Source organism: Lichenostomus cassidix, chromosome 21, assembly GCF_008360975.1.
Source record: "Lichenostomus cassidix isolate B80296 chromosome 21, HeHo_3.0, whole genome shotgun sequence".
NCBI classification, from domain to species: domain Eukaryota; kingdom Metazoa; phylum Chordata; class Aves; order Passeriformes; family Meliphagidae; genus Lichenostomus; species Lichenostomus cassidix.
In genome coordinates, this window is record NC_139501.1 from 6,730,674 (window position 1) to 6,758,488 (window position 27,815).

Consider the following 27,815-nt stretch of genomic DNA (forward strand, 5'->3'; position numbering starts at 1 on the left):
CTCCCCCGAGCCTGTGGGGAGTGCGAGCTGGTAAACAATGGGATGCTGTGTGGGGCAAGAGCATGAAGCTGCTGCTGAAGCCAGAGCCCCTGGCTAGGGAAGAGGGGCTGGCCGGCGAGGTTGGCTCCTTTCCGGCCGGCATTGCCTCCCTGCCGAGCGGCTGCCTCTGCTCTGCGCCTGAGTCTGTCCAAATGACATCTGCAGGCATCAGGTCATCACTCCTTGTTCTGGCTGTGATATCACATTGCCAGGGAGAAGGGGAAAAGTCTTGGCTCAGGGTTTTGACAGCCTTTCAGCAGCTTCTTTCATCCCCCAGCCAAGCCGCTCTGTCCTACAGCACCTCTGCCTGTTCCTCCTGACACCAGAAAACCTGAACCCTGCTCCTCCTGCCTCCCCACCCCCAGATTCACAGAGTGCTCTTTCCCTTTCATGCTGTTTACAGAACTGGAACAGGGATGAATAGTAGGAAGCAGTGAATGAACTGCATGCTGGCTCACAGCTCCTTGCAGAGCAATCACACCCCAGTGCCGAGGATCCCACAAAACCCATCCAAACACTGAACCATGGACCTGATACACTTGGCTGAATTACACCTTAACGCCCGTGGTCTCTTGCTTTGTAGCTGGTTGCATCTACATCTTATTTTGCCTCGTGAGAACTCGATTCAAAGTCTCAAATGTCCCTTATTTCACTCATATTCAGTATAAAGTAGCCTTCTGGGCAGGAGTTTACTGCTGGTCCTCTTGGCCATGGGGAGTAGGTAGAGCATTGAACAAAGGCTCAGGTTCAACAGTGGGTGAAAGTGATTGGAAACCAGATTTTAGGCTCCTGCTGGGGCTAGAAGCTGTTCCTCTGTTGCTGGCCCTTTTGGGGATGAGCAGTACAGTACAGTTCAGGGCTGGGTAGGTTGCATCGAGCAGGGTGAGAAAGTGATGCTGGAAGCAGCTTTTTGCCACCCTGTTTACAAATCCTATTATCCTGGAGCTGGAAGGAATGGAGCAGCAGGAAACCATGCCTTCACCGGCAGCCTGCAGCCTCCTCCAGCAAACACCCAGCCCCAAAGCCTCTCCCCACAGCTGCTGCCAGGGCACTACCGACACTTCTCTCAGCACAGCTGTTGCTTTTTGCCATCTCCCCTTCCTGCTTCTCTGATCTCTATGCAAATCGTCACACCAACAGGAGCCAGCAAAACCCAGCCAAGCCTGGCAGGTATCTTTTGATTTGAGTAGTGTTTAATGTGGGGGCCTCTTTAGATTAATTGTGCCTTAACAGAAACAGAGCCCTTCAGTCTCCAGCAATTATTCTACCTGAAAGATATCCATGAATGGGGCTTCACTGGCATGGGGTTTGGCTGTTAGTTTGTTAATGGGAATCAGAAAGAAAAAAGAAAGAGAAATAAGAGAAAAAGAGGAGAAAGAGGGAGGGAAAAGAAAGGAAAAGCAAAAGAGAAAGCCACCATCTCTAGTGCTGGAGAACTTTCCCAAAGTCTTCGCTGCAGTCAGGACTCTGCCCCAAGCACTCTCTATCACGAATTATATTTAAGTAAGTATTGCTGGCGTTCAGCGAGCCCAATCCAGACTGTTTATGCCACTGCAGGAGCAAGTGCTGCGACGTTCCCTTGGGCTCTCCTGGCCGAAGCCCCTCGTTTTGCGGCCGGGCGTTTCCAGCGGCCTCTCCCCGTTAGCTCTAACACTTGCCGGGGCTTTCACGGCCCAGCTCGGTGGCTGAGCTCCGTGCCCGGGAGCGTTGCGGCTCCGGCTCTCGTCTCTGCGCCGGGCGGCCGCGGGAGCTGCTCGGGGCTCTCGGTGCGCCCGGAGCCCGGCGGGGCGGGCGGGCGCTGCCGCCGCCGCTCCCTCGCTCCCTCCTCCCGCCGGCCGTCCCTCCCTCCTTTCCCCTCCTCTCCCTTCGCAGCCCGATTGTGCAATCGCGAGCGGCGGGGCCGGCGGCACCGCCCGGAGCCCGGCACCGGGGGGAGGGAGGCGGCAGCTCCCGCCCGCCCCGCGCCTCCCTCCTGCCGCCCCGCCGCGCCGGGGATGCGGCAGCCGCCGGGCACCGCCGGGCCCCGGACCCCATGGGATGTGCCCGCCGTCGCCTGGCTGGTGAGTAGCCCTTGGCTTTGTGTGCCCCCCACCCCCGCCCCGAACCTGCCGCTTTTTCCCCGCACCAGATTTTCCGCCTCTTTTGCTCTCGCTTCTCCTCTCCCCCCCGCGGGTGATGGATGGCCGGGAGGATGAGGATGTTGCCACGGGCAGAAATCGGTTGCAGATGAGGCGGACTTGGGGGGATCTGCTCTGCAATCGTTAAACTATTTCCACCGCCGCTTCAGCTCGAATGGAATAAAAGCCTGGGAGCTGGGGAGCCGCGCTGTGTCGGTCGCACATCTGTGGTACAGAGTCCTTCCCTCCTTCCCATCCCTGTCGGGGTTTGAAACAAAAGTGCCGAGGGAAGGACGGCAACGCTCAGTATCGATTAACCACACCACCAGCGGACGTGGGGTAGTTCAACGATTAAAAAAGAAAAGAGTTTTCCCGATGGCAAGGCAGTAAACTTTTGTTCCTTGAAAAGTTCATCCCGGGGATTAATTTACGTCTTTGTATCCTGGAAATACTTTAGGCACTTACTGTAAAGCTTATATCCAATATATCCCTACCTGTTTTTTGAACTCCAGCGTAGTATTTCAGTTTGTCTCAGTATTTGCAGCAATTTTTATTTGTTCTATAGAATAATCCCTGCATTTTAAGCTCAGTGGGGATTTCTGTTTTTCTCTGGGAGATGTTTTGGGAACAGAACATTCTTTAGCTCACTTTCAGGCTGCATTAAAGTTGATCTGGACAACCCCTTATTGCCTACTAACATTTCTCTTACGAGGGCACCAGCAAGTTCTGCTCTGCTCCACAATCTAACTTTTACATTTAGGATTAACCTCATCAAATTGAAAATGCAGCCTCTGTTAAGTGTTTGTAAATTTAGGACACCGTAGCTTTTCCGTGTGGGCTTTTTTGGGAAAAATCTGCACCCTGCTGAAACAAGTGGGAAAGATCCTAGCGGTATGGAGAGACCCAGATTTTCCCTTGTATGAAGAACTCAGTGTCCTCTTTGCAATGTCCAACCAGCCAAAGTTCAGCTGCATACGCTGGGCACTTCTGCCTTTTGAAGGCAGTCTCCCATCTCGTAAAAAGACTGCTTGCCTCAAATTTGCAAACCGCAGGATGGGAAATGGAATTTGCCTTCACTATAAAAATCCCAAGTGTTTGCAAACAGCCCTGAGAAGAATCCGGGCTCTTGGCGTGACCTCTCTGCGCTGAATTCCAGCTTGGGGAGTTTGTGGTCTCACAAAAAGGGCAAACGAGCGACGTCTTCCCGAGTGCCCGGTCGTCTTTCCGGAGTGAGGAAAACAGCCGAGCTGGAGGGAATTTTGGGTGCTCTGGAGGTGCAGGATTGGGCTCTGAGCCAAAATGCTTTTCAAGGAGCCTTGAAGACCTGCCCGCGTTCGAGTAACTTTGCTGGCGGCGCTCGTTGGGATTGCCGAGGGCGGATTGAGCTGGTACAGCCATGGGAAACCTGCCCGAGGAGCAGGGGAAACTCTGGGCAGTTATCCCTGCCCAAACTCCGTGCTGTTCCCATTAAAGCTTTGGCAGTACCTCTGCCAGATCCCATATCAGACCACGAGGCAGGCAGAGCCGGGTTCTTGCTCCGTCCTCAGGCCTTGCTCCTGCTCTTTTTGTTTTGAAGTCTGCTGGAAAAAAACACCCTCGGTAGTCGCCCAGGCTCGCAGATCCCCGGTGACAAAGCAAGGAGCAGAGTGACGGGGGTCCAGCACGGCTGAGGGCAAAGAAACTTCACACCCGCTCAAATCAGACTCTTAAAAACCTGAACAGCTGATAAAATTGTCCTTCTGGGGGAGTTGCGGAGTGGGAGTGAGGGGTGGTCTGTCCTCTGTTAGCCCTGGCAGGGCTGTGCTTGCTGCTCCCCAGACCTTTGTTTCTTGTGCAGATCTATTCAGGGAGGGAGGGACGTGGGGCTTTCCTGGACATAAATTAGCACCGAGGGTGGGAACAGAGCAGCCCAGCACCCATCCCAGCAGTTGTGGAGCTGGGCTGGGCTGCTGCCCCCATTCCAGCTGAGATTGCAGCCCCGTGGAGCTGAGCTTTGGAAATGGCGTCAGGATGAGCCCTTGCTCAGTTCACTCTCAGATGTGGTTTAAGCCTCCTTCTCCTCTGACGCAGAGCTCAGGAGACCTGTCCAGGGCGGGCAAGGGAGTGCTGTTTGGGTCACAACGTGATTTCTTTGTGGTTACTGGGCCCAATCCTGCAGTTTTAGGAGAGACTGTCTAAGCGTCAAGTGTGAGGTCAGCCCTAGTAGTGACTGAAAATACCAGCTGGGCTGAGCTGTTACATTACTGCCAAGCCCCTCTGGCCCTGCACTTCCATGTGTTTTTCTGTTTTGGTCAGTGCGACGGTTAAATAACACAGACATTGGGTTTATGCTGTCAAAACCCAGGAGCTTGGTGTGGTGTAAAGCAGAGACTAAAAGAGGGCAAAACCACACTCAGGTCACTGAATTTCTGCTGCTGTGACCAAGATATGGCCTAAATGGGTATAAAGGGAGAGGGAGGTGGCAGGGAGGATCCTGAAAGATCCACAGCTCCATCCACAAGCCCTTTCTCCTTCCCTTTTCCCTCTTCTTGCTCCAGCAGCTGGGAACCTGATCCTGCAGGCGCAACCCCGCTGCGTTGGGTTTTTATGCAAGTTTGGTAATGAATGACTGAGCCAGGCAAAAGCCAGCATGGTTGGCATCCGAGACAGCTTCCCTCGCTGCCTGCAGGAATTAAAAAATCACCATCCTGGTGGCCACTCTGCACTGGAACTGGTTTTATCTGGTTCCAGTTAGGCTTGTTTTGAGTAAGACGAGCGGTGCCAGATTCTGATCTCATTTGCACCAGTGGAGTCATTTGGAGGAGCCAGTCCCAGTTTACCTCACTAAGTGAAAGCAGACCTGGGCCTGCTGGGAGCAGTGCTCCCCGGGGACACGGCCGGTGCCTGCCTGCAGATCCAACACGGGGAAAAGCAAGGGCTCCGGGACCTTTCCCTCAGGCTCCGGGGGTTTTACCGCTGGCTCTGTGCAAGGAGGGGAGAGGCTGTGGCTTCAGCCGCACAGGGAATCGCAGTGACTGAGCTCCAGGTGCTCTGGGGAGGCGCCGTGGGCGAGGGATGATGGTCAGGCTCCCGATCCTGGTGCTGTGCTGAAAGAGGAGATGTTCCCTTTCCGTGCTGGGTGGGAAACTGCTGCTCACAGGGGGCAGGGACAGCGTTGGAGAGAGCAGCAAAATCCCTGTTATCCACGGGATTTTCCAAGGCACTGTTGGACACCCACCGCCCTCCTGCCCATCCCGATGCCCTCGGCCCCAGGCTGGCTCTCACAGCTCCGCGGTGTGGGACGGCTGTGTGGGAAACACCAGCTCCAGGGAAGAGCAGGAGGCAGCCAGCCTGCTCAGGTCCGGGCATGCGAGGGAGGCCTGCGGCTGGAACGCTGCTCCAGCTGTGCTCGGGAGCGCCTGGCTCTCAGGTGAGCTGGGCTGCACCCAGCTCCGACCCAGCGCCGGGAATGCTGCAGCCACAGCGTGCTACAGGCTGGTCCTGCCCTGGGCAGGGGCTCAGGCAGAGCCTGGACCTGCTCCCTGTCCGCAGTGTGCCAAGGCTCCCCAGTCCCACTGCTCCCCATTCCTGCCGGCTGCTGGAGGATGCTCCCAGGCTGGTTTTCCAGGTCCTCACACAGCTGATCTGGTCCCAGGCTGGTTTTCCAGGTCCCCACGCAGCTGATCCTTGCTCCCATCCCTGTCATCCCACTGCTCTTAGGGGCTACAGAGCCCCAAGTGCTTGAAGAAGAGGTGTTGGGCCACGATATGTTCCTGAGCTTTAGGTTGATGCATTTTCCTGGCTGTGATTGTTCTTAATGCTGAAGAAATTGAGTAATTGAAATAAATGACCAGTTTATATGACTGTTTATATGACTCTTGCCTCTTCCACAGGCCATTAGTGTGTCCCTTTTCCAGCAGAGCTCCTTCAGGACCCCATTCGAAGCCTATCTAAGTCCAGAGGTAGCTTTCCAAAGACTTTTGTAGGTAAAGCAGCTTGGAATTTTTTTTTCCAGTTGCAAAAAATGAGTTTTCCAAGTGTTCAGTGCATAGTCAAGAAGCCAGATTAAAACTCCCAATGTACCAACATCTCCTGAGATTCTGGCCATTGTGGGGAGGGCAGAGGGCTTAAAAATGCTGCGCTGCTTTTCTCTATTTCTGCTTTATTTCTGTGACTCACCCAACCATGCTTGAGTGGAAATTAATATGTTACAGAAAGGGAAGCTCTAACATCTGCTTCTGAAAGGAGCAGACACAGCCAGGTCCGCAGTGAGAAACGACACAGCTTTTGCTCCACTATCAAAAAGTTCTTAGGATAGATTCTTGTGGTTGTTAAATATCAAATGTCTTCCTGTGGTAGTTCCCTGTTTATTTTTTGGTAATTTCTTCCCAGATTTTTCAGCTCAGCAAAGCAAGAGTGGAGCTCTGAGCTCTGGAGAGATTCCTGCGCTCAGTTAAGCACTCTTGTGTCTTGCTGTCCTGAAGAATTACCTCCAGACATTCTCAGTGCAGAGTTCTCTTCCCTCTCCCCTGCCCATATTGTGACTGCAATCAGACCATTTTGGGCTCTTACAGTCACTACAGCAAGAGTCCCCAAAAATGTAAAGTTTTAGCTAAATGCAAATTTCAAAAAGGGGGAAGTATTAAATAAGACTAGGTATTGAATAACATCTGTTGTTTTGATAGATTTTTTTCAATACACAGAGACTTCTCAGTTTTTTTGCAGTAGATTTAAGCTTTTCCTGCTAATAGTGCTGGTTTATAAGTTGTTTTGTTCTGTGTAAGCAAATATTGAGTTTCCTAAGAGCCAGTCCCCAGTGGTATTCCGAAGTTACAGACCTAATCCTGTATCTGAGGAGAGCTGTGCCCTGGATCTTCCTGGGATGTTTCTTTCCAGTTGACAACAAGCAGACACTTTACACTGGCTTTGCTTCCTTTTAGGTGCCTAAATAATAATTTTCCTTCCAGCATTCCCTGCAGAGAGATCTCTCCTGGCCACCTGCACAGTCAGCAGTGATCCCACGCGAGTCCCTGGAGAGCTCCCTCCCCTCCCGTCCCCTGCAGCGCTGTGTCCTGGTGTGACTCCCCCACACGATGCCCCAGCCCAGCTCCCACCCTCCCTGTGCCTTCCCCCAGCACCTTCCCATCGGGAATGTGGGGCAAGGGCTGCTGGCATCCAGCCCTCCTCCTGCCCCGGCAGCTGCTTCCCTCCGAGGGACTCTGGTGCTCCAAACACCTCCCTGTGCTTTCCCAGCCTCCCTGCACCCATCAGCTCACTCGGTGCTCCCCCACCCCTGCTCTTGCAGCCAGGGAAACTGAGGCACAGAGCATCCCTGGGGCCTTCTCTGCCCCGAGTGGCAGCTCTTCTCAGCAGAACAGAACCAACCAGTGGCACACAAACCGCGATGGCTCTGTCTGACACCAGCCTGGGGTCACTCTGGGCAGCTTGGGATGGGGAGCTGGTTCTGTCAGGAAGGACAGCTCTGTGTCCAGGGAGGCAGGACAGCGAGCTGGGCATCCCAGCTCTGACCCGGACCAGGAGCTGACACCTTCACCGTGTCCATCTCAGCTGAGATCTCGTGTGTCACAAAAGGAGCTGCATCCCTGAGTCAGGCACTAGGAGCCCCATTTTGCTGAGCTGCAGCATGGATTTGGCTCTGTTTCCGTGCTGTGTTCACAGGCTGGGAGCCTTGGCCGAGTGATGTTTGTAAAGCTTTGGGGGTTCTTGTGTCTCAGAACCTCGTGTGTGGCCGTCAGCACAATCTACCTGTGTTTGTGGTTCTCTGTTTGGCAGAATTGCAAGATCCTGGATAAGAAAAATACCTATAAACACATTAAACAACTCGTGAAACATTCCCCATGTCCACCTGCAAGCTTGCCTTGTGTTATGGTGTAAACTTCCCACTGGAAAAAGAGGGTAAAACTGATTAGATCTGTTTTATTTTCCTCCAGAAGTGTTTGGTTTCCAAATGTCTGGGAACAGCTGTGGGCTGGATGGTGGGAACGTGGCCTCCGAGGTAATTCCAGTGATTGTCCTCCGGCCGATGTAACGATGCTGATTTTCCCAGCTGCTTCCAGGCAGTGCTGTTATCCTGCTGCAGGGACTCCTGAGAATGCTGGAGTTGATGGGATGGGAGGAAGGAGTTCTTCTAGGTGACACAAAACATCTGAGGTGGTACCAGAAGATCTCCAAAGCGGGAAGCTGAGCTGTCGGCAGAACTCCTGGCTCTCCCGGGGGTGCTGGGGTGACACCCTGAGAGCCAGCAGCCGCTCAGCTCCTCGGGCTCGGGGGGACACGCTGGAAAAGGGCTCCGGAGCCGCTCGCTGCGAGGCTGCAGCTGTGCCTGCGCTGAGGAGTTGTTTGTTTCGGGAGCTGGGATGTGCCAGCTCCAGGGGCTGAGTCATTTATTTCCCAAATGCTGCCACAGGGATGGCGAGGAAGCTGCCATGCGGCTCCCTGCAGAGGCAGCGGGGGGAGACCCTCACGGGCCGGTGGCTCTGCCGGAACTGAGCTGAACTTTCTGCTTGAAGTGCTTTGACTAGCGAGGAAAAAAATGTGTCTCGGTGCGGGGAAGAGAAAGAAGCCCCTGTGTGCCGGGAAGTGGCTGCTCCCGCCGGGTCAGCCGGGGAACACACTTGTTCCTTTCGGGCTGCAATGTGTAATTTAGCTTGTCACGGAGGAATGTGCTCAATGCCTTTATTTAATCGGGAGTTCGCAAACCTGCTCGGGTGCCTTGTCTTCCTTTTCCCCTTCCCTTCGCAGCCGGGGGGCAGCAGGAGCACGGTGCTTTTGTCTCCCTCGCTGCGGCTGCTGTCAGATGAATGGTGGTGGTGGCAGCTCTGTTCGCATGACTGGGTTAAGCTATGGACAAGCTGCTCCCAGCCCCGGCTCCCTCCCAAACTCAGCTGCATCAGATGTTTTCCTAGGCACTGGCATAAACCTTGTTCCTTACTAGAAAAGTAGCCCTGCGGGTTCCAGGACATTCTTGGGAGAAGGAAAACACCATGTGGTGTGGATGTGTTCAAGGCTGCAGATCAGAGGCTGTGCTGTGCTGAGCACCAGGCTGTCCTGAGCACTGGGGGAGAGCTGGAACTGCTCCAGCTCCAAAGGGGTGCCCCTGCTGGGGGTACCCAATTCCCACCCTCCCACCACCCCTGCAAACAGGGCCCACAGCCATGGGGGCCCTGCTTCCAAACACAGCCCTGCTCAGCAGAGGAGAGGACTTCAGCACATGTTTAAGTGCTTTCCTGAATGCAGGCCAGGCCTGTGCTTCAGCAGAGCACAGCCTCACTCATCTTCCTCACAGGAGCCCAGATGCTCGGAGAGGAGCCCTGATGCCTCTGGCAAGGGGTCTGCTCTGAGCAGCACTGCAGAAACACCTCCATCCAACACCTCCCTCCAGGAACAAAGATCCCGGGAGCAGGACTGGCAGCACAGACAGCAATGTTGGCCTCTTTGCAGCTGGGTAGAGATGCACAGAAATCTGGAAAAAAACCCACCTTTCTTAGGAAAGGAGGAAATTGCTCTCTAATCAGGCATGTGGAAGTGAACTTGTGTGCTGACTCCAGAGGAATTTGGGCTGTTCCCCGGGGGGTTGTGATTGCTGTTTGGGTCACATCCCAGCTCTGATCTCGGACTTGCCTTTGGGAGCAGGATTCCTCAGCATGGAGCTGCTGGCATTTCAGGAATGAGCGATGCTTGTTTCGGAAAGCCGAGCAAACCTTGTCTGTGTCTGCAACTTAGCCGTGTTCTTCCTTCAGAAATTGCAGGGTTCCCCCACTAAAATGGAAAAAAAAAACTCAGGCAGAGGAGTCCTCTTCAGGACAGATGTATTTAACCCCAAAACTCTCACTAGTGGCAGTGCAAGCTCAGGGGTTAAAACCCTCTGCTTATCTGCAGCCAACACCTGCAAAGCCCCCTTTGTGCAGGTATTCCCACCAGGGACCCCTGGGATTCACATCCCTCAAGTGCTGGGAGGATTACAAAGCCAGGGCTATGCAGGTGTTGCTGCATTACAATTCTGTGGTTTTTGTATCACTAGCAAATGAGGAAATTTAGCAGAGACCCCACAAGATTGCTCCAGAGATCCCGTGAATGAGGATGCCTTTTGCAGGTGCCATGGGATGGAAGACAGGGAAGGATCTTTCTTGTCTGTGTCTTGATTCAGATCTAGGAGGTTGGGCTCAGTGCAGGGATAACAGGGCAAAATCTCATAATGACCTTCAAATCCCTGAGTGCTTAGGAGGGCGTCTCAATCATTTAGATGAGTCTGGTGGTCCTGCAGCCCAGAGGGTTTGGATGAGGACTCTGGAGGAATAGGGCATTTTTCCTCTCCTTCCCAGCAAGTGTTAGAGGGCTGGGCCCAGGAGCCATGGGAATCAACAAGAGTCTTTCCAGTGTGGGCTTTGGATCGTCGTCTGGATAAATAAATAGAAGGAAATAACAAATAACATGGTTCTAACAAATATTTTAGGAAGTATAAATGTCTGCCTTTCACCATGACTCCATCCAAACCCCACACAGGAAAAAATTTCCCTGTTTCTGTGATGCTTTTCCATCTGCCTTTCCCCAGCGATTGGGAGTGTTAATTCAGGCACCTTGGCTGGAGAGCAGAGTGAGGAAACCTCATGTGGGTTTCTCTGGGGGTGGGGAGTAGAGTGACCTCCGAGCTGACCACCTTTGGAACAAGGTTTGTGCTCATGATGCCAAGCCCCACCTCGCCTGCAGCCCCAGTTGCCGTCCTTGGAATAACCCTTTGCAGGATTTGAGTGGCTCTGTAGAAATAAATGCTGTATTGTTCCTTTCTGCGGGTTTCCAGCCTCTGCACTGAGGTTTCCACGTGTCCCTGCATGCTGCTGCCTTGCAGCGACATCTGCTGCGCGCTCCCTGGACGAGAGGGGCTCTGCTTCCCTTTGCCCAGGGAGGCCACAGCAAGGTCAGCTTTGGCTTTCAAGGTGGGAGGAAAGGAAGTGGGGAAGCTTGCTCCTTCCTCAAATAATAACATTTCTGTGGTGTGGGACTTCTCCAGCCTGGCTCGGAGAAATTTTGGTTTGCAAACTTCTCTCAGCCTTGCTTTGGGTCGGAAACGAGGAAAAGCCTGCTGTTGTTCCAGACACAGAGCTTGGGAGGGGTAATGCAGGTATCTGACTGTCCCAGAGCTTGTTTTGAAGAGGGAAGAGGCAGAGGAGCACATCCCACTCCCTGGGCAGTGTTCTGGGAACTGTCCTGGCCTCGGCAGTGGCTGTGCAGGGGGATGTGGGAATGTACCTGTGCTGGTAACAACCAAGAACTTCCGCAGGGTTGGAGAGATGGGCTGGTTTGTCAGATTTCTGTGCTGCTAATGCTTTGCTCTCCGTGTCCAGGTGTAGGATTTTGGCAGAGCTGGCCATGATGTTATGGTTTGTGGTGGGGGCCCTGTTCCCAGCACTGCTCCTGGCCGCTCCACCGCCCATCAACAAGCTTGCCCTCTTCCCGGACAAGAGCGCCTGGTGCGAGGCCAAGAACATCACCCAGATCGTGGGGCACAGCGGCTGCGAGTCCAAATCCATCCAGAACAGGTACACATCCACCCTCAGCCCAGGGCTGGAGGCAGCTGGAGGCAGTGGAGTGGCTCTGGGGACTGTCACTTGCCCAAGAAGCCAGGCACAGTGTCCTGCCTCTGTCTCGGTGGAAGGTCAAACTTCCTCTGCCTTAGTTGGGAAGAGCAGCACCTGCCCTGAGCCCTCACCTCTCCTGTTGTCTTTGCAGGGCCTGTCTGGGACAGTGTTTCAGCTACAGCGTCCCCAACACCTTCCCCCAGTCCACAGAGTCTCTGGTTCACTGCGACTCCTGCATGCCAGCCCAGTCCATGTGGGAAATTGTGAGTATCCTGCTCTGCTCCATGGAGCTTCAGCTCTGCTCTGACACCACTTCAGGGCCAGTTCTTCTCCTTCCCTGGGGTTTTCCCACTTGTAGTTTCCTTCCAGGGTGTCTCTCAGGTGACTGGACCCTGTCTCAAGATGCTTGGGTGGAAGGGGCTGCTGGAAGCTCTGCTGAATATCGTTATCCCATGTTTGCAGAACCATCCCCTGCCATTCCTGCGTAATTTATCCCTGTGCTTATCCCTATGCCTGCTCCCCCTTTGGAGACTGTGCCATGTTTGATGTCCAGAAGTGCCTCCCACAGCCAGGCTTGCTCACAGTTCCATGTCACCTCTGATCCTGGCAGAGCCATAAACCCATGTCCAAGAGAAGCCCAGACCCCATGGAATGGGCTCAGTTCTCTGCCTCACTTTCAGCTCACATTTGGTGAGAAGGTTTAGTCCAAACTCCCTGAGCTGCTCAGCATCATGTCTTGTGGGTGGCCTTTGCTGTCATGCCAATATGCCTGTGCCAGCAGTGCCTGGGAGCTGTGTCCTTCAGGAGTTGGTGCTGAAAGGAGGTGGCAGCGAGGTGGGGGTTGGTCTCTTCTGCTGTGTCTCAAGTGAAAGGAGGAGAAGAAATGGCCTCAAGTTGCATCAAGGGAAGTTCAGATTAGATGTAAGAAGTTTTCACTGAAAGGGTAGTCAGGCATTGGAAGAAGCTCCCCAAGGAGGTGTTGGATTTCCCATCCCTGGAGGTGTCCAAGGACGGCCTGGATGTGGTACTCAGTGCTCTGGGCTGGGGACAAGGTGGGAGTGGGTCCCAGCTTGGACTTCATGGTTTTGGAGCTCTTTTCCAAACTTAATGATTCAGTGATTCCATGGTTTAGAGGTGACTATGGTGATGCTGGGTTGATGGTTGGAGTTGAGGATCTTGAAGGTCTCTTCCAGCTTTGCTGATTCTGTGATTTTCCCTGAGTGTCTGGAGCGAGTCATTCCCAGAGAACTCCCACCTTGCAGACTGACTGGGCATTTGTTTCTGTGGATAGAAACTCATCATGTCTGGCTCAAAACACCCCAAATCTGCGGGGCCTGGGGCACGTCAGACCTCCCACCAGGGCTGCCTAAGCACTGACCCGCTGTGTCCTTGTCCTGCTGCCCAGGTGACACTGGACTGCCCAGGCAACGAGGAGATCCCCAGGGTGGACAAGCTGGTGGAGAAGATCCTGCACTGCAGCTGCCAGGCGTGTGGGAAGGAGCCGAGCCACGAGGGAGCTCTGTTCAATGTGTACCTGAACGCCGAGGAGAACATGCCCCACGAGGGGCCTGCACCCCACCACTACCCCCACCACCAGCAGGAGCTGGAGGAGCCCCCAGCCTCCAGCCACCACCACCACGAGGAGGAGGGCGAGGAGTGACCCGGCCCGTGCGGACTGTCCTGGCAGGGCTGTGCGAGGGACGGGCCGGGCTTTGGGGAGGGAGGGGTGTGCTGGAATCTTTCCTGTCTGATCGCTGCCCTCGCTTCGCCCCCCGGCACCGTTCTGAGGACGTTCCGAGGCGCAGGCAGGGCTGAGGCTGGAGCTGCAGGCTGAGACACCAGGGCTAGATGTTTCCTGATGCAAAACTACTTGCACATAATAATAATATATTGAGAGGGGCAGAACGAGGGGCTTTGGCTGAGAGCGGGGGCTGGGCTGAGCTCCTGGGGCTCTCTGCAGGCTTCTGGCCCTGGGGGGAGCCTTCTGAGTCCTGCTGGGTTTTTCTCATGCCCAGCGTGGAGCAAGAAGGGAAGCAGCCTCTCCACAGTCCCTCGAGGGATCCCCATCTCTCCTGGGGTGCTGGGAGAGATCCAGCATCCCTTCTTCCTCCTCCCTCCCTGCCTGCCCACCAGGGCTCAGCGCGGACATGGCCTGGCACCCGCTGGATCTTAGTCCAACCCAACCCTTTGTATCAGGTGGCTCTTGGGGACAGTTTTGGCCCAGGATGTGCCTCTGGAGCTGTGCGTGAGGTGGTGGGAACTGGGAACCATGGTGGTGACAGCCCTTACCTTGCTGTCCCCAGGGCCACCACATTGCTCCCTGGGCATGAGGGGCTTGGATCATGAGCATTGGAGCTTCACGTTTTGGGGCTGCAGGGGAAGGCCAAGAGCTGGGGGGGTCTGGGGGAGCCCCTGTCCCCCTCTCCCTGCTGCACTTCCATGGTGGTGGAGGGAGAAGGGGGCCGAGGGCTGGAATGTCCCTGTGCAGGGAGTGCTCGGGCAGGGCTGGGGCTCGGGGTGGCACGGCCTCTGCTGCCCCTCTCTCTCTGTTGTGTAAAGCTGATTCCTTGGCGCTGTCCTGACAAGAGCTTCCAGAGCTTGTAATCGATGCCTCCCCTTCCTTTTGACAAGTTTTGGGTTTTTTTCTTAAATAAATTAGTTCTGACTTCCACTGCTCAGTGCACTGATGCCTGTCTGGTTTTTGGCAGTGCTGACAGCGACACCAGCCAGGACAGGCAGCGGTGCCGGAGCATCCAGGGCAGGGCAGAGCCGCGGTTCCCACAGCTTTCTGCTGCATTCCAGCTGGGAGGAGGAGAGAGAGCTGCTGGAAGGAAAACTGAGCCCAGATACTGAGCGTATGGGCTGCATGTGGCCCGGGGAGCCTGCACGGCAGCTGTGGCCGGGCGTGGTGGATGCCACTTGTGTGGGACGCGTGTGGGATCTGTGGGATCACGCGACCTTCTCCAGCGCTGTTGCCACTAGGTGACAGTCTTGGTCCGGCGTGTTCCCTTGGCATCCAGATGCTCACGGCCCCCGGGAGTGCTTCGGGAGGCGAACTGGGACAGGACTGGAGACCCCTCGGGGGTGAGGAGGGGCTGAGCACCTTGGCTGAAGCCAGCGCGCTCTTCCCAAGGGTGTTTGGATCAGGCAGTACTTGGGCAGGGCAGTGTGTGCCCTTGCAAACCTCTGCGCCCACTGCTGCCAGGCCAGCGTGGATGTGCCCTCAGACATGATCAGTGATGCTTCGTGGTCTGAGCCTGACCCTGGGGAAGGTCCATCAGCTGCTGGAGGGGCTGGAGGCTGTGCTGGGCCAGCAGCCAGCTCTTACTGCCCCCTCATTGAGGCCAGCTCTTACTGCCCCCTCATTGAGGCCAGCTCTTACTGCCCCCTCATTGAGGCCAGCTCTTACTGCCCCCTCATTGAGGCCAACTCTTGTTGCCTCCCACCTCTGGATGCTCTGCACAGGTTGGCAGAGCAGGTCTCCACTTTGGGAAGTGGGAGAGGGTTTGCATTGAGGCAGGAATTGCCACAGCAGAGGGGATGGGCTGTACAGGGAGGGCCTGGCAGGGCTGGAGCTGCTCTGTGTGTTACCAGAATGTTTTTAGGCTGTGAAGTGCCTTTCCAATGAAGGGAGCTTTACCTGACAGCCAGGAAAAGGTGGAGAAACCCACAGTGGTCACTGAGCACCATCAGGGGGCCCTTTTACTGGTGTACAGTGGGAACAGCCTGGATTTAGCAGGGGGATGTTCCTGTACACTCCAGGAGCTGCAGTTCAGGGTGTTTTGAGCAGGATGTCTCCACCTCCATTCCACACAAGCAGAGCTCCAGCAGAGGCAGGCAGTGGAGGGCTGGTGTGCAGATGAAAACACAAATCGAGGCAGTGTTAGCCAGGCTCTGCCCAAATTCAAACCCAAGGAACCATCCCAGTTAAAACCTGGAAGGAGGTCCTGAGAGTACATTGCACCATTGGAAGCCACTGTGATAAGCCCCAGACTGCCTGGGTGTCCTCATCAAGGTCTCTCAGCTCCCAGTTTGCCTTCCCCTGTCTCAGCCTTTTTTTTTTTTTTTTTTTTTTGCCATGTTGACACTTGGGTGGCTGTTGACAACCTGGTTTTGCTTTCCCTAGTAGTGGTACTGGAGAGCAGAGCTGGTGGAGTCCATGATCCCTGCAGATGTGTCCAGAAATGCAGCACAGGGAGACAGCAGAGACAGGCCAGTAGAGATGCCAGCATGGAGAAGCTTTTGCAGGGACAGTGGTAGGATTTGGACCTCATTTGAAGGCAGGATTTTTAAACACGTTTTGCTTTGTTCAGTTCAGATTCACTTCTCCAGCAAACACATCCAAACCAAGTGTACAAAAACTCCCACTCATGGAGGACTTGCTGTGGATGTTGGGAAGAGGTTGCCCAAAGAAGCTGAGGCTGCCCAGAAAAGCTGTGGCTGACCCTAGATCTCTGGAGGTGTCCAAGACCAGGTTGGACAGGGCTTGGAGCAACCTGGGAGAATGGAAGGTGTCCCTGCCCATGACAGGGGTTGGGAATGGGATGAGCTTTATGGTCCCTCCCAACCCAAGCCGTTCCATGATTCTGATCCAATCTCCTCAGAAGCAAAAGCTCTGGAGACAAACTGGCACATTCCTAATGCTGGGATGCAGCAGGGCTGAGAAGGAAGCCTGGCTTTGCACAGTGGCATCACTTCCTCGCTGAGCGTTCCTGTGGATCCAGCTGGGATAAATCTGTGCTGCTGCCTTCACTTAGCCTGGCTGGGGAGGCTGCTCAGGGTGGGCTCAGGGTGGGGTTTCTCTCTGCTCCCAGCACAGATGGGCTGGGGAAGTGAGGGTTTCCTGGGGCAAACGCTTTTCCAAGGGAACCTCCTGCTGCGATCAGAGCCTTGCGTGTGCGTGAGCTGCCCTGGGACTGCTGCCAGCATGCTGGGACACAGAGGTGGCCCGGGAGGTTTGGCTGGGAGCATCCAAGGAGAGGATCCTGGGGAAGCAGAGGGAGGCCTGAGCCTGTCCTGGCATGAGTGGCAGCAGCTGTTTCTCTGTGGCAGCCTGACACAGAGATCCTGCGGATAACTGGGTGTGGGGGGGCTGTGTCCCTGCACCTTGAACATCCCCATCCCTTGCTCAGAGATGGTTTCCAGGCCTGAAATGCCCATTCAGACACTGGGAAAAGCACAACAAACTTGTTGGAAAGGTGATTAGAAAAGCAGGACTTGGTGAAGAGGCTAATTTCTGTCCCGGGGTGGGCAGCTGGGCAGTGCTGGGGATGCATAGCTGGCTCTCACCCACACATCTGCAGCACAGCTTCCCAGGGAAAGCGTGTTGTGGAAAGCTTTGGTGGTGGCTTGGGGAGGAACAGGCAGCAGCTGGCAGTGCCTCGTCCTGTGAGCACAGATCGGTGACAGGGGCACACCCTCGGCTGTGCTCTGTGCTGGAGCCACTGCCCTCAGCTCTGGTCTCCCCCAACAGAAATCGTAGCTATTTGTTGGGAAAAACCCATCTTTGGGCAGCTGCATAATTAAAAAGCCCCAGTCAGTCCCTGCCCAGCACCCCGAGGTGTTTGCCCTGAGTGTGGTGATGGCAGCATGGGTCTGAGCAAGACCGCTGCTTCCTCTCCCATGTTACCTCCCACTTGCCAACGGGCAGTTTGCCGTGAGTCCATCCAGGATTGCCCCTAAGGCAGGGAGCTGGGATGCCCCGAGGCCAGCCCAAATAACCCTGGAGCAGAGGAGCCAGGCTCTCTCTTGTCTCTGCTCCTCCACCCCTGGCTGCAGATTGCTGGAATATCTGCCAGCGAGTCCTCTGGCTGTATCCTGAGGGCTGTTGTGTGCAGCTGTTTGCTGTTTTCTTATTTGACTTTGCAAAATTTTGCTTTTTATCACCCAGAGTGGAGGATGGAGCCCGAAACTCAGAGCTGCTGGCCGGGCTTGGCCACTGATCTGCTGGCCCGGCTGTCAGGTGCCTCCAGCCGGGGGCTCCAGCGCTGGCACGGATGGCAGGGGTGGCAGGGGGGCAGAGCACGGGGCTGTCTCTTTAAGGCAGAAACGGGAACTCTCTGGCTGCCACTTTGTGGAGTTAAGCCCAGATCGCTGTTTTCATTAGCGCTTCATTTCATCTCCTCCTCTCCCCCCCAGCCCCACCTCCTCGGTCGGCATTTCTCCATCCTTTGCCGTGCATCCAGAGCGGCAGGTGAAAGTCAGGCTGGCATCTGCACACTCTCACACCTCCTGCGGGCTGGACGCACCTCTGCCGCGGGACAGATCCTTTCCCACACTCCGACTCTTCCTCCTCTCGGGCGGGCTTGGCTGGGAGCATCCCGGTGCTCGTCTGAGGCTGCTCTGCCGCTCCTGACGGCTCCGGCTGCTACAGCGGCAGCGCCGGGCGCGGAGGAGCTCGGGGACCGCTGGGACAGAGCTTTGCAGAGAGTCCAGCCCAGCTGGGGGGTGAGAGCTGAACCTCGGGGGGCCGAAGCATCCCCAGCATCCGGAGCATACTGGAGTCCAAAGCATCCCCAGCATCCAGGGTATCCTGGTACAGAGCAGCCCTGGCGTCTGGAATATCCTGGGATGTAGAGCATCCCCAGCATCTGAAGTATCTTGAGTGCAGAGCATCTGGAGCATCCAGAGCATCTTGGTGCCTTATTACTCCCTGGTCCAGTGCATCCAGAGCAGCAGAATATCCAGAACATCCTGCCATCCCTAGCATCTCGAGCATCCTGCCATCCAGCTCGTCCCCAGCATCCAGAAGCAGCATCCAGAGAACATCCCAGAGCAGGGGGATTTACAGGGACGAGGAACTGCTGTAAGTAATGGGGAGGGAACCTTGGTCCTGCTGATCGGCTCCTGGGAACGTCACTCTGCCCTGAGTGCCGGTGAAGAGAGAGAGTGGGGGAAGAGAGGGAGAGGAGGAGAAGAAAGGACAGACATAGAGCGGAGAGGGATGATCCTGCTTCCCCTGGCCCCGGCAATGATCACATAGCACAGGCCACGCTGGAGAAGGTCCCCAGCCGCACAGCCAGCCCTGCCCCAGGCTCCTCATGGAGGGAGACCTGGGGGCCCCTAATGCCAGCGTGCTGGGGGAGCACTCCCTGCTCGTGGGCAGCAGCTGGGTGGCTGCCTTCCTCTGCTTCATCATCCTGCTGACCACGGCGGGCAACTTTCTGCTCATCCTCCTCATCGTCACCCAGCGCTCCCTCCGCAACACCTCCAACTATTTCCTGGTGTCCCTCTTCATGTCGGACTTGATGGTGGGGCTGGTGGTGATGCCCCCGGCCATGCTCAACCAGCTCTACGGCCGCTGGGTGCTGCAGGGAGACTTCTGCTCCCTCTGGGCCTCCTTCGATGTCATGTGCTGCAGCGCCTCCATCCTCAACCTGTGCGTCATCAGCCTGGACCGCTACCTGCTCATCACGTCCCCTCTCCGGTACAAGCTGCGCATGACGTCCTGCAGGGCCCTGGCGCTCATCCTGGCCACCTGGACCTTGGCCGCACTGGCCTCCTTCCTGCCCATCAAGATGGGGTGGCACGAGCTGGAGTTCGAGGTGCGGCCCCTGAACATCACCGGGCGGGGGGACGAGGACCAGTGCCGGCTGCTGGTCAGTCTGCCCTACGCCCTGGTGGCCTCCTGCCTCACCTTCTTCCTGCCGTCCGCCGCCATCTCCTTCACCTACTGCCGCATCCTGCTGGCCGCGCGCAAGCAGGCGGTGCAGGTGGCTTCCCTCGCCTCCAACGTGGCCACCGCCGACGAGGCCACGCCACAGGTAAGGCGCCCACAGGGGCGTTGCTCTGGCAGACCCCACAATTTGGGTGCCTGGGATGTTTCTGCCTCCTGGATAGCCTTGGGGTTGGAGCTGGGATGGAGATTTTGGGCAACATCCACCTCCCTGACATCCTCCATTGTCCCAGCAATGGAGAGCTCTGAAGCTGCTTGTGAGCACTGAAACAGTGTGAGCAGAAGTAGAGAAATAAAAAAAATTCAGGCAAAAATGCTCAGCAGTGCAAAATAAATGCAGTTTCGCCCCCCTCTTGGCTGGCGTCATCCCCGAGGGGTTTAATCTTATCTGACTTTCCACTTGTAAATCTTGGCCGTGGTGGGTGTGAGACATACGGGGGAGAAGGATTTTAACTAATTTAATAGCAAATGCCAGATTCCCCAGAGCACCTTATTTTGAACAGAAGCTTCTATTTTTGTTACCTGGTCTATAAGAGGAGCTGCCAAACCCCTCCTCATGTGCTCGCCAGGGGAACCGGAGCGTGTGGGTTTTGTAACAAAAATGTGGCTGCACTTGTTTGTATTTCTCCAGGAGGAGGTAATTGCCACTAAATCTAACAGCTTTAATTCCCTGTAATAGGCTTTATTGACCTCATATCCTACAGGGAAAAGGCAAACTTAATTGCCTCTAAATACCTCGATTTAGTTTGTTCTCTCTGAGAGCAGAGCCAGGACTCTGGCCAGCTCCCCCACACATGATAAGCTGTACCAGACGGTCAAAAGGAAAAGGAGAACCAAAGAATAAACAGACAATATCATAAAATGTTTATGTTCTTGCGGGATGCCAGGTTTTTGGACTCCACAAACATACTCGGGACGCTCAGGGGCTTTGCTGAGCCATGGAAAACCAACATCCATCCCCCTGTCTTTCAGCTGAGGCCCAAAAGGTTCCTTGAAGCCTCAAATTGCCTGAGAAACAAGGCATCAGCCAGGGAACCCTCAAATTTCATCTTTTAACCTTTTTCATTCTCATTTTAGAGATTTTTGTTCTCTTTTTAGGCAGGAAGCTGAGTGGCAACAGGCCATTGCTTAATTACAGCAGAGGGCTGAGATAATCACTTAATTTTGATTGCAGGAGGCGATGGAAGGGCTGGGTTATGCTTTTTGGAGGCTGAAATGTTTCTTGTCCTGCTTTTAAAAACATAATTAATTTGCTGCTGTTGGAGCTGCCTGTTTAGGGCAGGCTTTATCCTCACATGGGCTGAGCTGGGCTTTTCTCTAAAGAGCAGCCTAATGAGACAACCCCTATGTTAAATAAAATAATGCTCTCAATGTTAGGGTTTCTATTGCTTCCTCTTCCTAATTTGTGGTTCCGGGCTGCGGTGCATGCCCTGCTCCTGCCTCCCAGAGAAGGGAATTACTGGCAAGGTTTTTGCAGGATCTGGAGCACCAAATGCCACTTTTCTTGGGCAGAGGTCAGTGCTGGTGCCGGGGAGCACTGCCCACCACTCCCTGTCTCTGGCCGCAGGTTCCATGCGCACCAAGCCAGCCCCTGGCCGGCAGCGAGAGCAGGAGGTTCACCAACAAGCACAGCAAGAAGGCTCTGAAGGCCAGCCTGACCCTCGGCATCCTCCTGGGAATGTTCTTTGTGGCTTGGCTGCCCTTCTTCATCACCAATGTGACGCAGGTAAGAACCTGTGGGGGCTTTATGTTGGGTTGCCAAAAGCTTTTCCTTTGGAATCCAGCTGGGTTCAATTGGAGGCACCTGAAGGTCTTGCTGGAACACCCCCAGGACCAAAGATGCAATTCCTCAGGGAGCAACAGTCAGGAAAAAACCTTTCAAAAGGGGTTTGAATGCTTCCATTGGAAGGGGAATGTTGGTGTGTCCGGGAAACCTCTCTGGGCCAGGGCTGAGGTGGGACACACCACTGATCCCTGCTGTGTCTCCCCAGGCAGTTTGTGGCTGTGTCCCGGCTGGATTCTTTGACGTGCTGACGTGGCTGGGCTACTGCAACAGCACCATGAACCCCATCATCTACCCGCTCTTCATGAGGGACTTCAAGAGAGCCATGGGCAAATTCCTGCCCTGCTGCCAGCGCTCCGGGGAGCCGCGGCCCAGCGCCATCTCCCTGTCCATGAGGAATTCCAACAGCAGGCCCTGCGCTGCCACGTCCCTCAAGAATGTCCTCACCCTGCAGGCTGAGACTGACTCCATCGACTCCGGGGCCCCAGGGAGTGACCCCAGGCTGCTCCTGGGCCCTGGTGCCCGCTCCGTCAGCCTTTGGGATGCAGAGCCCCCGGACACTGAGCTGCAGCTCGGCACCCCTGTGGCCTGAGCGGGGCTCACACGGCTCTGCGTGCTGGGAAGGATCCCCCAGGAGCCCAGCACAAACCCTCTGGGGCTGATTTGCCGCAAGCTATCTCCCAAATTCCCTGTTCCGGAGCATGGGGTGGCTCATGGAGGTGTCGGTGGCCCGGGCACTACCATGAGGAGGATCAAACAGTGCAAGGCCACGTGTTGCTGCTGAATTAACCTGCCTTGTCGCTCTCTCATCCCTTCTTTGCTCATCATCACCATCCCCTCACCCTTCCCGTGGCCATTCCATCTCTGGTGAGTCTGAAGCTCAGGCTCCAGACCCTCTGTATCCCTAACCTCAAACCAAGGCTTGGTTTTGCACACACAGAACTCAGCAGATCTGCTCCAAGTGCACTGAGGGGAGTGGTGAAAACACATCCTGTGGCTCATGGACAAGAGGTCTGGGCTGCTGAGCAGGAACACTGAGGTTTGGGGCTGCTTCAGCCCACGGAACATCACGGAGCTGGATCTCCTTGCTGGAGTCGTGTCTGTCTCAGGTTCCTGTCACACAGTGAGTCCCAGCTCGGTGGCACTGCCGTGTTTCGTCATGCAGAGCTGTGCTGCGGGGGCTGAATTTGGTGCAGAATGTCCAACCCTGATTTTTGGATGCTCAGTGGGGGTGTGGAGTGTGACTGACTGCGGCTCCGTAGGTGTCTCACAGTAGTAACGGGATCAGCTCCTCTCACTGCCTCCATCCCACAGCTTCCCCCTCCTGGCACAGGACCATCACACTTCCCTCCAATAATCCATCACGTCCTAGACGATGCAATTAGAAAATACACTTTTCCCCCCTTCAAATAAGACTCTAAAGGAATTTTGTATTTTAAATGACAATTCCAGCTCCCTCTCCAGAGCCATAAGCAGAGGGAACAGTGAGTAAATGTGGCAAGTCGGCACTTAAAACAATAAAATAAATTATTTTAACAAATTCTGCCTTAAGTGCCTTTGGGCTGGCAGTTGGCTGCTGTGCCCTCCCTGGACCCCTTCCCTCCAAGCCTCCTGCCTACTTCCACAATTGTGCACCTGGAACTCCCCAATATCCAAAAGAACACAGAGCATCCTCTGGATATGGCATGCTGGAAGAAGCAGCCACATGCCAGGCTGCTCTCAGTAGTTTTCTTTCCATGTTGTCCACAGATGTTCCAGAACTGAACAGGAGTTTTTATGACCAATTTGGCATTTATTTGCCACAAATCCCCTGGGAGCCAGAGATGAGTGACTGAGACACGCTGAGGGCAGAGCACAGGTTCAAGCCTCAAACTGTTTGATACATTTTGCCACAGATGGAGTCTGGGGCTGGTGCTCAGCACCGAGATCAAGATATGCATCTTCCCACAATGGCTTTATATAAATACGAGCTTGGACTACAACTCCAGTTAAAAAGGAGCAGAAAAACGCATCATGGAGTCTGGAAATTTGTTAAGGATCAAATTAGCTTAGGGAGATGGAGAGAGAGAGAGAGAGAGGGAGAGGGAGAGAGAGAGAGACCTCTTCAAGCCAAACATTCAAAAGCAATAATCCCATACTGTCTCATCCAGGAAGTTCTGTGTAATTGAGTATTTGCTTGTGGACAAATCCTGGGATGAGCAGAAAAATCCCATCCCATCCCTGCAGCCAACAGCATCAACACCAGCTGGCAAAACAGCCTCCTCCCTGTGGGATCCCACAGCCTGTCCCTGCCATCTCTGCAGCGAGGCACTGCTCCAGGTGGGAGCTGGGCAGGTCTGAGCCCCCTTGGATGCTGGATTTAGGGAGGAATCACCAGGTACTGCATCCAAACCATGGTGCTCTGCTAGGTCATGACGTCACCTCCAAACCCAGCTGTGTCTGACCCCATGAGAAATGAGCTGCAGGTAAGGTTTGCAGGAAGCTGGGGATGGAAGGAGGGGGGGGATTAAGGTGTCTGCAGGGTCAGGGAGCAGGAGGGGGAGAACCCTGTGTGAACCAAAAGTGGAAGGTGCAATCCCACAATTTCCCCTCTCGTGAGTCAACAGGACCCCCAGGTGGGGGGTGGGAGAGTTGAACCCTCCCTTGTGGCAAAGCATAGAGGGCAGACGTGCCGTCAGAGGGGGTTACCTGCCTGCCATGCTCCTGCTACATGTGTTTTGTAGCAGGCCAGAAAACAGGCCAGAAAAAGGGCTTTTATGGAAGATGTGGATCATTCCCAAATGATCTGGAGCTGTGCTGGAAGGGGATGTAGTGCCAGATCCTTCCCTCCACTCTGAGACAGGGGATGAAGAAAGTGCAGCCAATTCACTTTTATGGGAGGAGGTAGAAATCAAACAGATCCGTGTTTGGCCTGTGCCAAGTATTGGTTTCATTCTAAGCCAATTAGAAATATGTCTGGAGGGGCTTTTAAGGCTGGAGATGTCTTTGAAAAGAAAAGTCTCAGTGGGTTGCTGGCTTGGAGAGCCCCAGAGGAATTTTAAACCATCCAAAACCCCCTTGGTTTTCCTGCTGCTTTCACCCAAACATATTTCTAACAGGAATGGGGCCTCCAACACCCATCAACATCAGCCTGGAGACAGGGAAACAGTCTCAGAGATGAGAAAGTGTCTGAGCCCTGGCAGCAAACCTGCAGCAGGTGGGGGAACGAAGAATGGCAGCCCAAGCCCTTCTCCTCCCGGTCAGCAGAGCCAGAGCACGGATGTGGATCCATCCAGAGTGGGGCAGGCAGAGCTTGGAACACACATGAGATCTTCAAACCAAACTCATGTCAAGTGGAAAAAATGTTTTTAATTTCCTACAAATGAACTCCTCTCTGTGATATGCTTCAAATCCCCTCAGAGCCACCTGCTTCCCCCAGTCACAGCAGGGACACGGTGCCGAGGGGGACAGCTGCTTCCCACAAGGATTTGGATGGGATCTGTCTCGGATTCCGGAGGAGCAGCGCAGACTCAGGCAGGAATCAGCCCTCTCTCGCCTGGGGGAGGTGCCGTGGGCGGCTGCTCCAAACGCTTTGATCCGGTGCCATGCCAGTGCCACGCTTTTCTCTGGAGGGGCTGGAAACTGCAGCTGCAGCTCCGCCAGCTCCATCCTCTGGGAATCCCAGTGCCACGGATGTGCTGCGACAGCAGTTTTTGTGCTGGCTGAGCAGCTCTGCCCTAATTTGCTCCTTTCCCCGCTGCCTGGTCCTTGCTGTCCCTGCTGTGTGAGCAGTCCGGGCAGGGCAGCGAGGGCTGTCCCAGGGAAGAGCTGGAGGAATCCTGTTGGTGAGCACAGCTGGCTGGAAGAGCCTCACCCTCAGCCTCATCCTCCTCTCTCCTGGTGTTTTCCTCTCCCCTAGCCTCACTGCCAGCTGCCCGCTGGGATTTCTTGGCCTGAGGGGAGAAAAGACTGCCACTGCCCTTCTCTTCCAGCTGGCATTCCTTGGTTCTAATGCCCACAGCTTTTAGGATTGTGTCCATCTGCTTCATGTAGTCCAGGTGGCCGTTTACCTGCAGGGAACAAGAATCCTGTGAGTGGGGAACCCACAGGGATCCAGCTCAGCCACGTCCTTCATCCCAACAGCCACCACTGCCGAGACACTTGGGTTTGGCTCTGACAGATGGAAAGAATGAGGTCAGAAAAAATCACAGAATCATGGAATTGTTAAGGTTGGAAAATATATTTATGATTATCAATCCATCACGCTGAGGCCAACACTAACCCATGTCCCCAAGTGCCACATCCACACGTGTTTTGAACACTTCCAGGGGTGGTGTTTCCTCCACTGGGTGAGTGCAGGTGTCCATCGACCAGGCTGATGTGGCTGCAGCTTTGGGGTACACACTGGTCTGGATGACTTTTCCTCTGAGATGTCTAAAAGCCTGGACCTGGCTGAGTTCCAACCCCCAAATCCTGGGTGCCAGAAGGGTGAGAGGAGGAGTTCTGCCATGGGAAGAAACACCCAGGCAGGAGAGGAGTTCTCTTAACTCAGCTGCCTGCTCTTGCTAAAGGTGTCCTCCAGGTGCCTCAGCTCCCTTGTAAAAGCCAGGATTATCTTATTTAAATTAGGACACAGTCATTAAACCTCACACAGCTACCAAGCTGAGGTTCTTGGCTGGAAGCTGCACTTATCCATTCCATCCCATATAAAACCGGGAGCCCAGAAGTTATGGGTTCATAAAACAAATAAAGGTCAAGAGTACGTGCAAAAACCCAGACAGTTTTATTGTAAGATGAGTTCCACAATAAGATAACGCCTTCTGAGATGGATGTTGGAAAGTTCCCTTCCAGTCACAGCCCATGAGGAAAGAAAATCTCCTCTGCAGGAGATTGTTCTTGATGCTAAAGGCCACATGGCTGGAGAGGCTGAAATTCCTTCCCCATTCCAGGTGTCTCAAGCACTTGATGTACAAACAGCATCCCCAGGTATTTCAGCATCTCCGGTAAAACCAAATTTTAGCAGTTTAAATCCTTTCTGACCCAGCCAGAGAGCTGTCTCGGCCTTTTATTTTCCCAAACCTTGCTAGAAATTAGGGAATTTCCACAGCAGGGAATACCTGTAACCTTAGTCCCAGGTTTCCTGCTTCCCAGACACAGGGATGACTCCCCCAGGAAGGGATGATGCTAGTGAGAGCTCTTCACAGAACTCTGTAAAGACACCAGCCCTGGACCTCTGCTTGTCTCCTGCTCGTACCTGCCTGGTGCCAGAGCAATCCTTCAGCTGCCCCATCCCTGGAAGTGTCCAAGGCCAGGTTGGACAGGGCTTGGAGCAGCCTGGGATAGTGGAAGGTGTCCCTGCCCATGGCAGGGGGTGGCACTGGATGGGCTTTAAGGTCCCTTCCAACCCAAACCCTTCTGGGATTCATGGCCATGCCAGCACCAGGGTTCCCAGCACAACTCTCCCAAAGCTAAAGACAACTCTTTCTCCACAAATCCAACCCCCTAAGCTGTTGGTGTGAAGCAGTTTTGAGGGAGACATTTGGCTGCACTGAGGGCCTGGAGCAAACTGAAGGATTTAATCAGCACACCAGAAACACAAATATGTGACTTGAATCCCTCCAGATGGCTCAATGGGCTCTCTATGTTTTAACAGATTAGTTAATTAAAATAACCATGGAAGGACTGCAAACCATGGACATTGTCTTCTGCAAAAGTACAATGTTTTACTGCTCACTCAGGAGGGCTGGAGGAAGGAATGAGCATGGCCTTGGGCAAGGTGGGAAAAGGCAGGAAGGAACTGGAGTTACTGGGATCAGAGGCTGAAGGCTTTCTGCTGCAGGTTTGCTGCATTCAGAACCTCTCCAGTCACACCATCTGCCTGCCCTGGCTTGGGAATTCTCAGCCTCTTGTTACCGAGTCATTAGTCAGAGAGAACAAATTTCCTTTGCCACCCTAAGGACTGATTTTCATTACTCTTCAGTACCCAGCAGCTTCCACTAAAACCACAGAGAATTCCTCTTCCCTTAGCACCACAATCCCTGAGAGATGCTGGGTATGAGCCATTCTGAGGAGCTCATGCAGCTGTAAGAGAAGCTGAGGCCTCATGAGAGTCTGTCCCTACTGCAGCTCTGCTAAATCTCTTCCAAGGAAACTCACTCCTGTCTCCAGGATAGCCCAGGAGAGAATTCCATAAAGCTGGATCAGTGCAACCCCCGAGAATTGTGAGAGGAGGGAGGACTCTTCTCTGCTGTACTGAGCCACCAGCAGAACAGCAAACTGCCTTGCCACGTTAAAGCCATCCTGGTGGGAAAATCCAGCAATCCCAGCTCTCTAAAGCCTGTTTTCATCTTCAGTCTGAACACCTGAATTCCTCTCCTGGGTAGGTGGTGCTGGAGATGGGAGGGGAACATCCTCAATATTATCAATAAAAACTTTAAAGGGAAATAAAGAACTACTTTAATATTTGTCAGAACAAAGTGCAGGGGGAACTTCAGGACAAAAGGAAGAGTGTGCTCAGCACCAGAGCAAATACATTTCTGCTTGTTGTAAGGGCAGTGGGGTGGGGTGTTCAGGTGACTTCTGAATATTGACTTTATTTGGCTTTTTTTGACTTTATGGTTGCTTTGATTCACTGGAACCCTTGAGTA

At 54.4% G+C, this 27,815-nt stretch overlaps 3 protein-coding genes across 13 annotated transcripts in view; 2 read left to right on the top strand and 1 right to left on the bottom strand.

Moving 5' to 3' along the window:
* HTR6 (5-hydroxytryptamine receptor 6) overlaps nucleotides 1-27,619 on the top strand; it is a 119,197-nt gene extending 91,578 nt beyond the window's left edge. Inside the window, exons 1-4 of one of the 6 annotated variants that reach the window (XR_014856145.1) lie at nucleotides 14,523-19,494; nucleotides 20,974-21,132; nucleotides 21,398-23,654; nucleotides 24,288-27,619. Coding sequence is in view for 5 of the 6 variants with exons in the window: in XM_085080076.1 (XP_084936202.1) it covers nucleotides 18,772-19,494; nucleotides 20,974-21,132; nucleotides 21,398-21,781 (1,266 nt within the window). In the remaining variant the exon portion in view is untranslated. Of the gene's footprint in view, nucleotides 1-14,140; nucleotides 19,495-20,973; nucleotides 21,133-21,397 lie in introns of those variants that run through there. The other 5 variants (XM_085080074.1, XM_085080072.1, XM_085080073.1 and 2 more) reach the window with 5 other exon arrangements.
* NBL1 (NBL1, DAN family BMP antagonist) lies at nucleotides 1,914-14,402 on the top strand. 2 transcript variants are annotated; one of them, XM_085080089.1, is made up of 5 exons: nucleotides 1,914-2,099; nucleotides 8,087-8,151; nucleotides 11,498-11,692; nucleotides 11,883-11,994; nucleotides 13,137-14,402. In XM_085080089.1, exons 1-5 carry the CDS (start codon nucleotides 2,034-2,036, stop codon nucleotides 13,389-13,391), a joined length of 693 nt encoding a protein of 230 aa, XP_084936215.1. In that variant the 5' UTR covers nucleotides 1,914-2,033; the 3' UTR covers nucleotides 13,392-14,402. The 2 variants fall into 2 exon arrangements, with proteins under 2 accessions (XP_084936215.1, XP_084936214.1); XM_085080088.1 differs by lacking the exon at nucleotides 8,087-8,151 and having other exon boundaries at nucleotides 1,923-2,099.
* TMCO4 (transmembrane and coiled-coil domains 4) overlaps nucleotides 24,518-27,815 on the bottom strand; it is a 37,129-nt gene continuing 33,831 nt past the window's right edge. For 3 of the 5 annotated variants that reach the window (XM_085080071.1, XM_085080069.1, XM_085080067.1), the window contains exon 14: nucleotides 24,518-25,238. In XM_085080071.1, coding sequence (XP_084936197.1) covers nucleotides 24,906-25,238 — 333 coding nt within the window. In that variant the 3' untranslated portion in view covers nucleotides 24,518-24,905. The remainder of the gene's footprint in view (nucleotides 25,239-27,815) is intronic. The other 2 variants (XM_085080070.1, XM_085080068.1) reach the window with 2 other exon arrangements.

What these genes read in the sequence shown, in the direction of transcription:
- NBL1 (XM_085080089.1), top strand. Translation starts at nt 2,034, where the DNA reads ATGCGGCAGCCGCCGGGCACCGCCGGGCCCCGGACCCCATGGGATGTG. An exon ending in GTGGGAACGTGGCCTCCGAG is followed by an intron (nt 8,152 to 11,497) that starts GTAATTCCAGTG and finishes CTCCGTGTCCAG; the next exon opens with GTGTAGGATTTTGGCAGAGC. An exon ending in CCCAGTCCATGTGGGAAATT is followed by an intron (nt 11,995 to 13,136) that starts GTGAGTATCCTG and finishes CCTGCTGCCCAG; the next exon opens with GTGACACTGGACTGCCCAGG.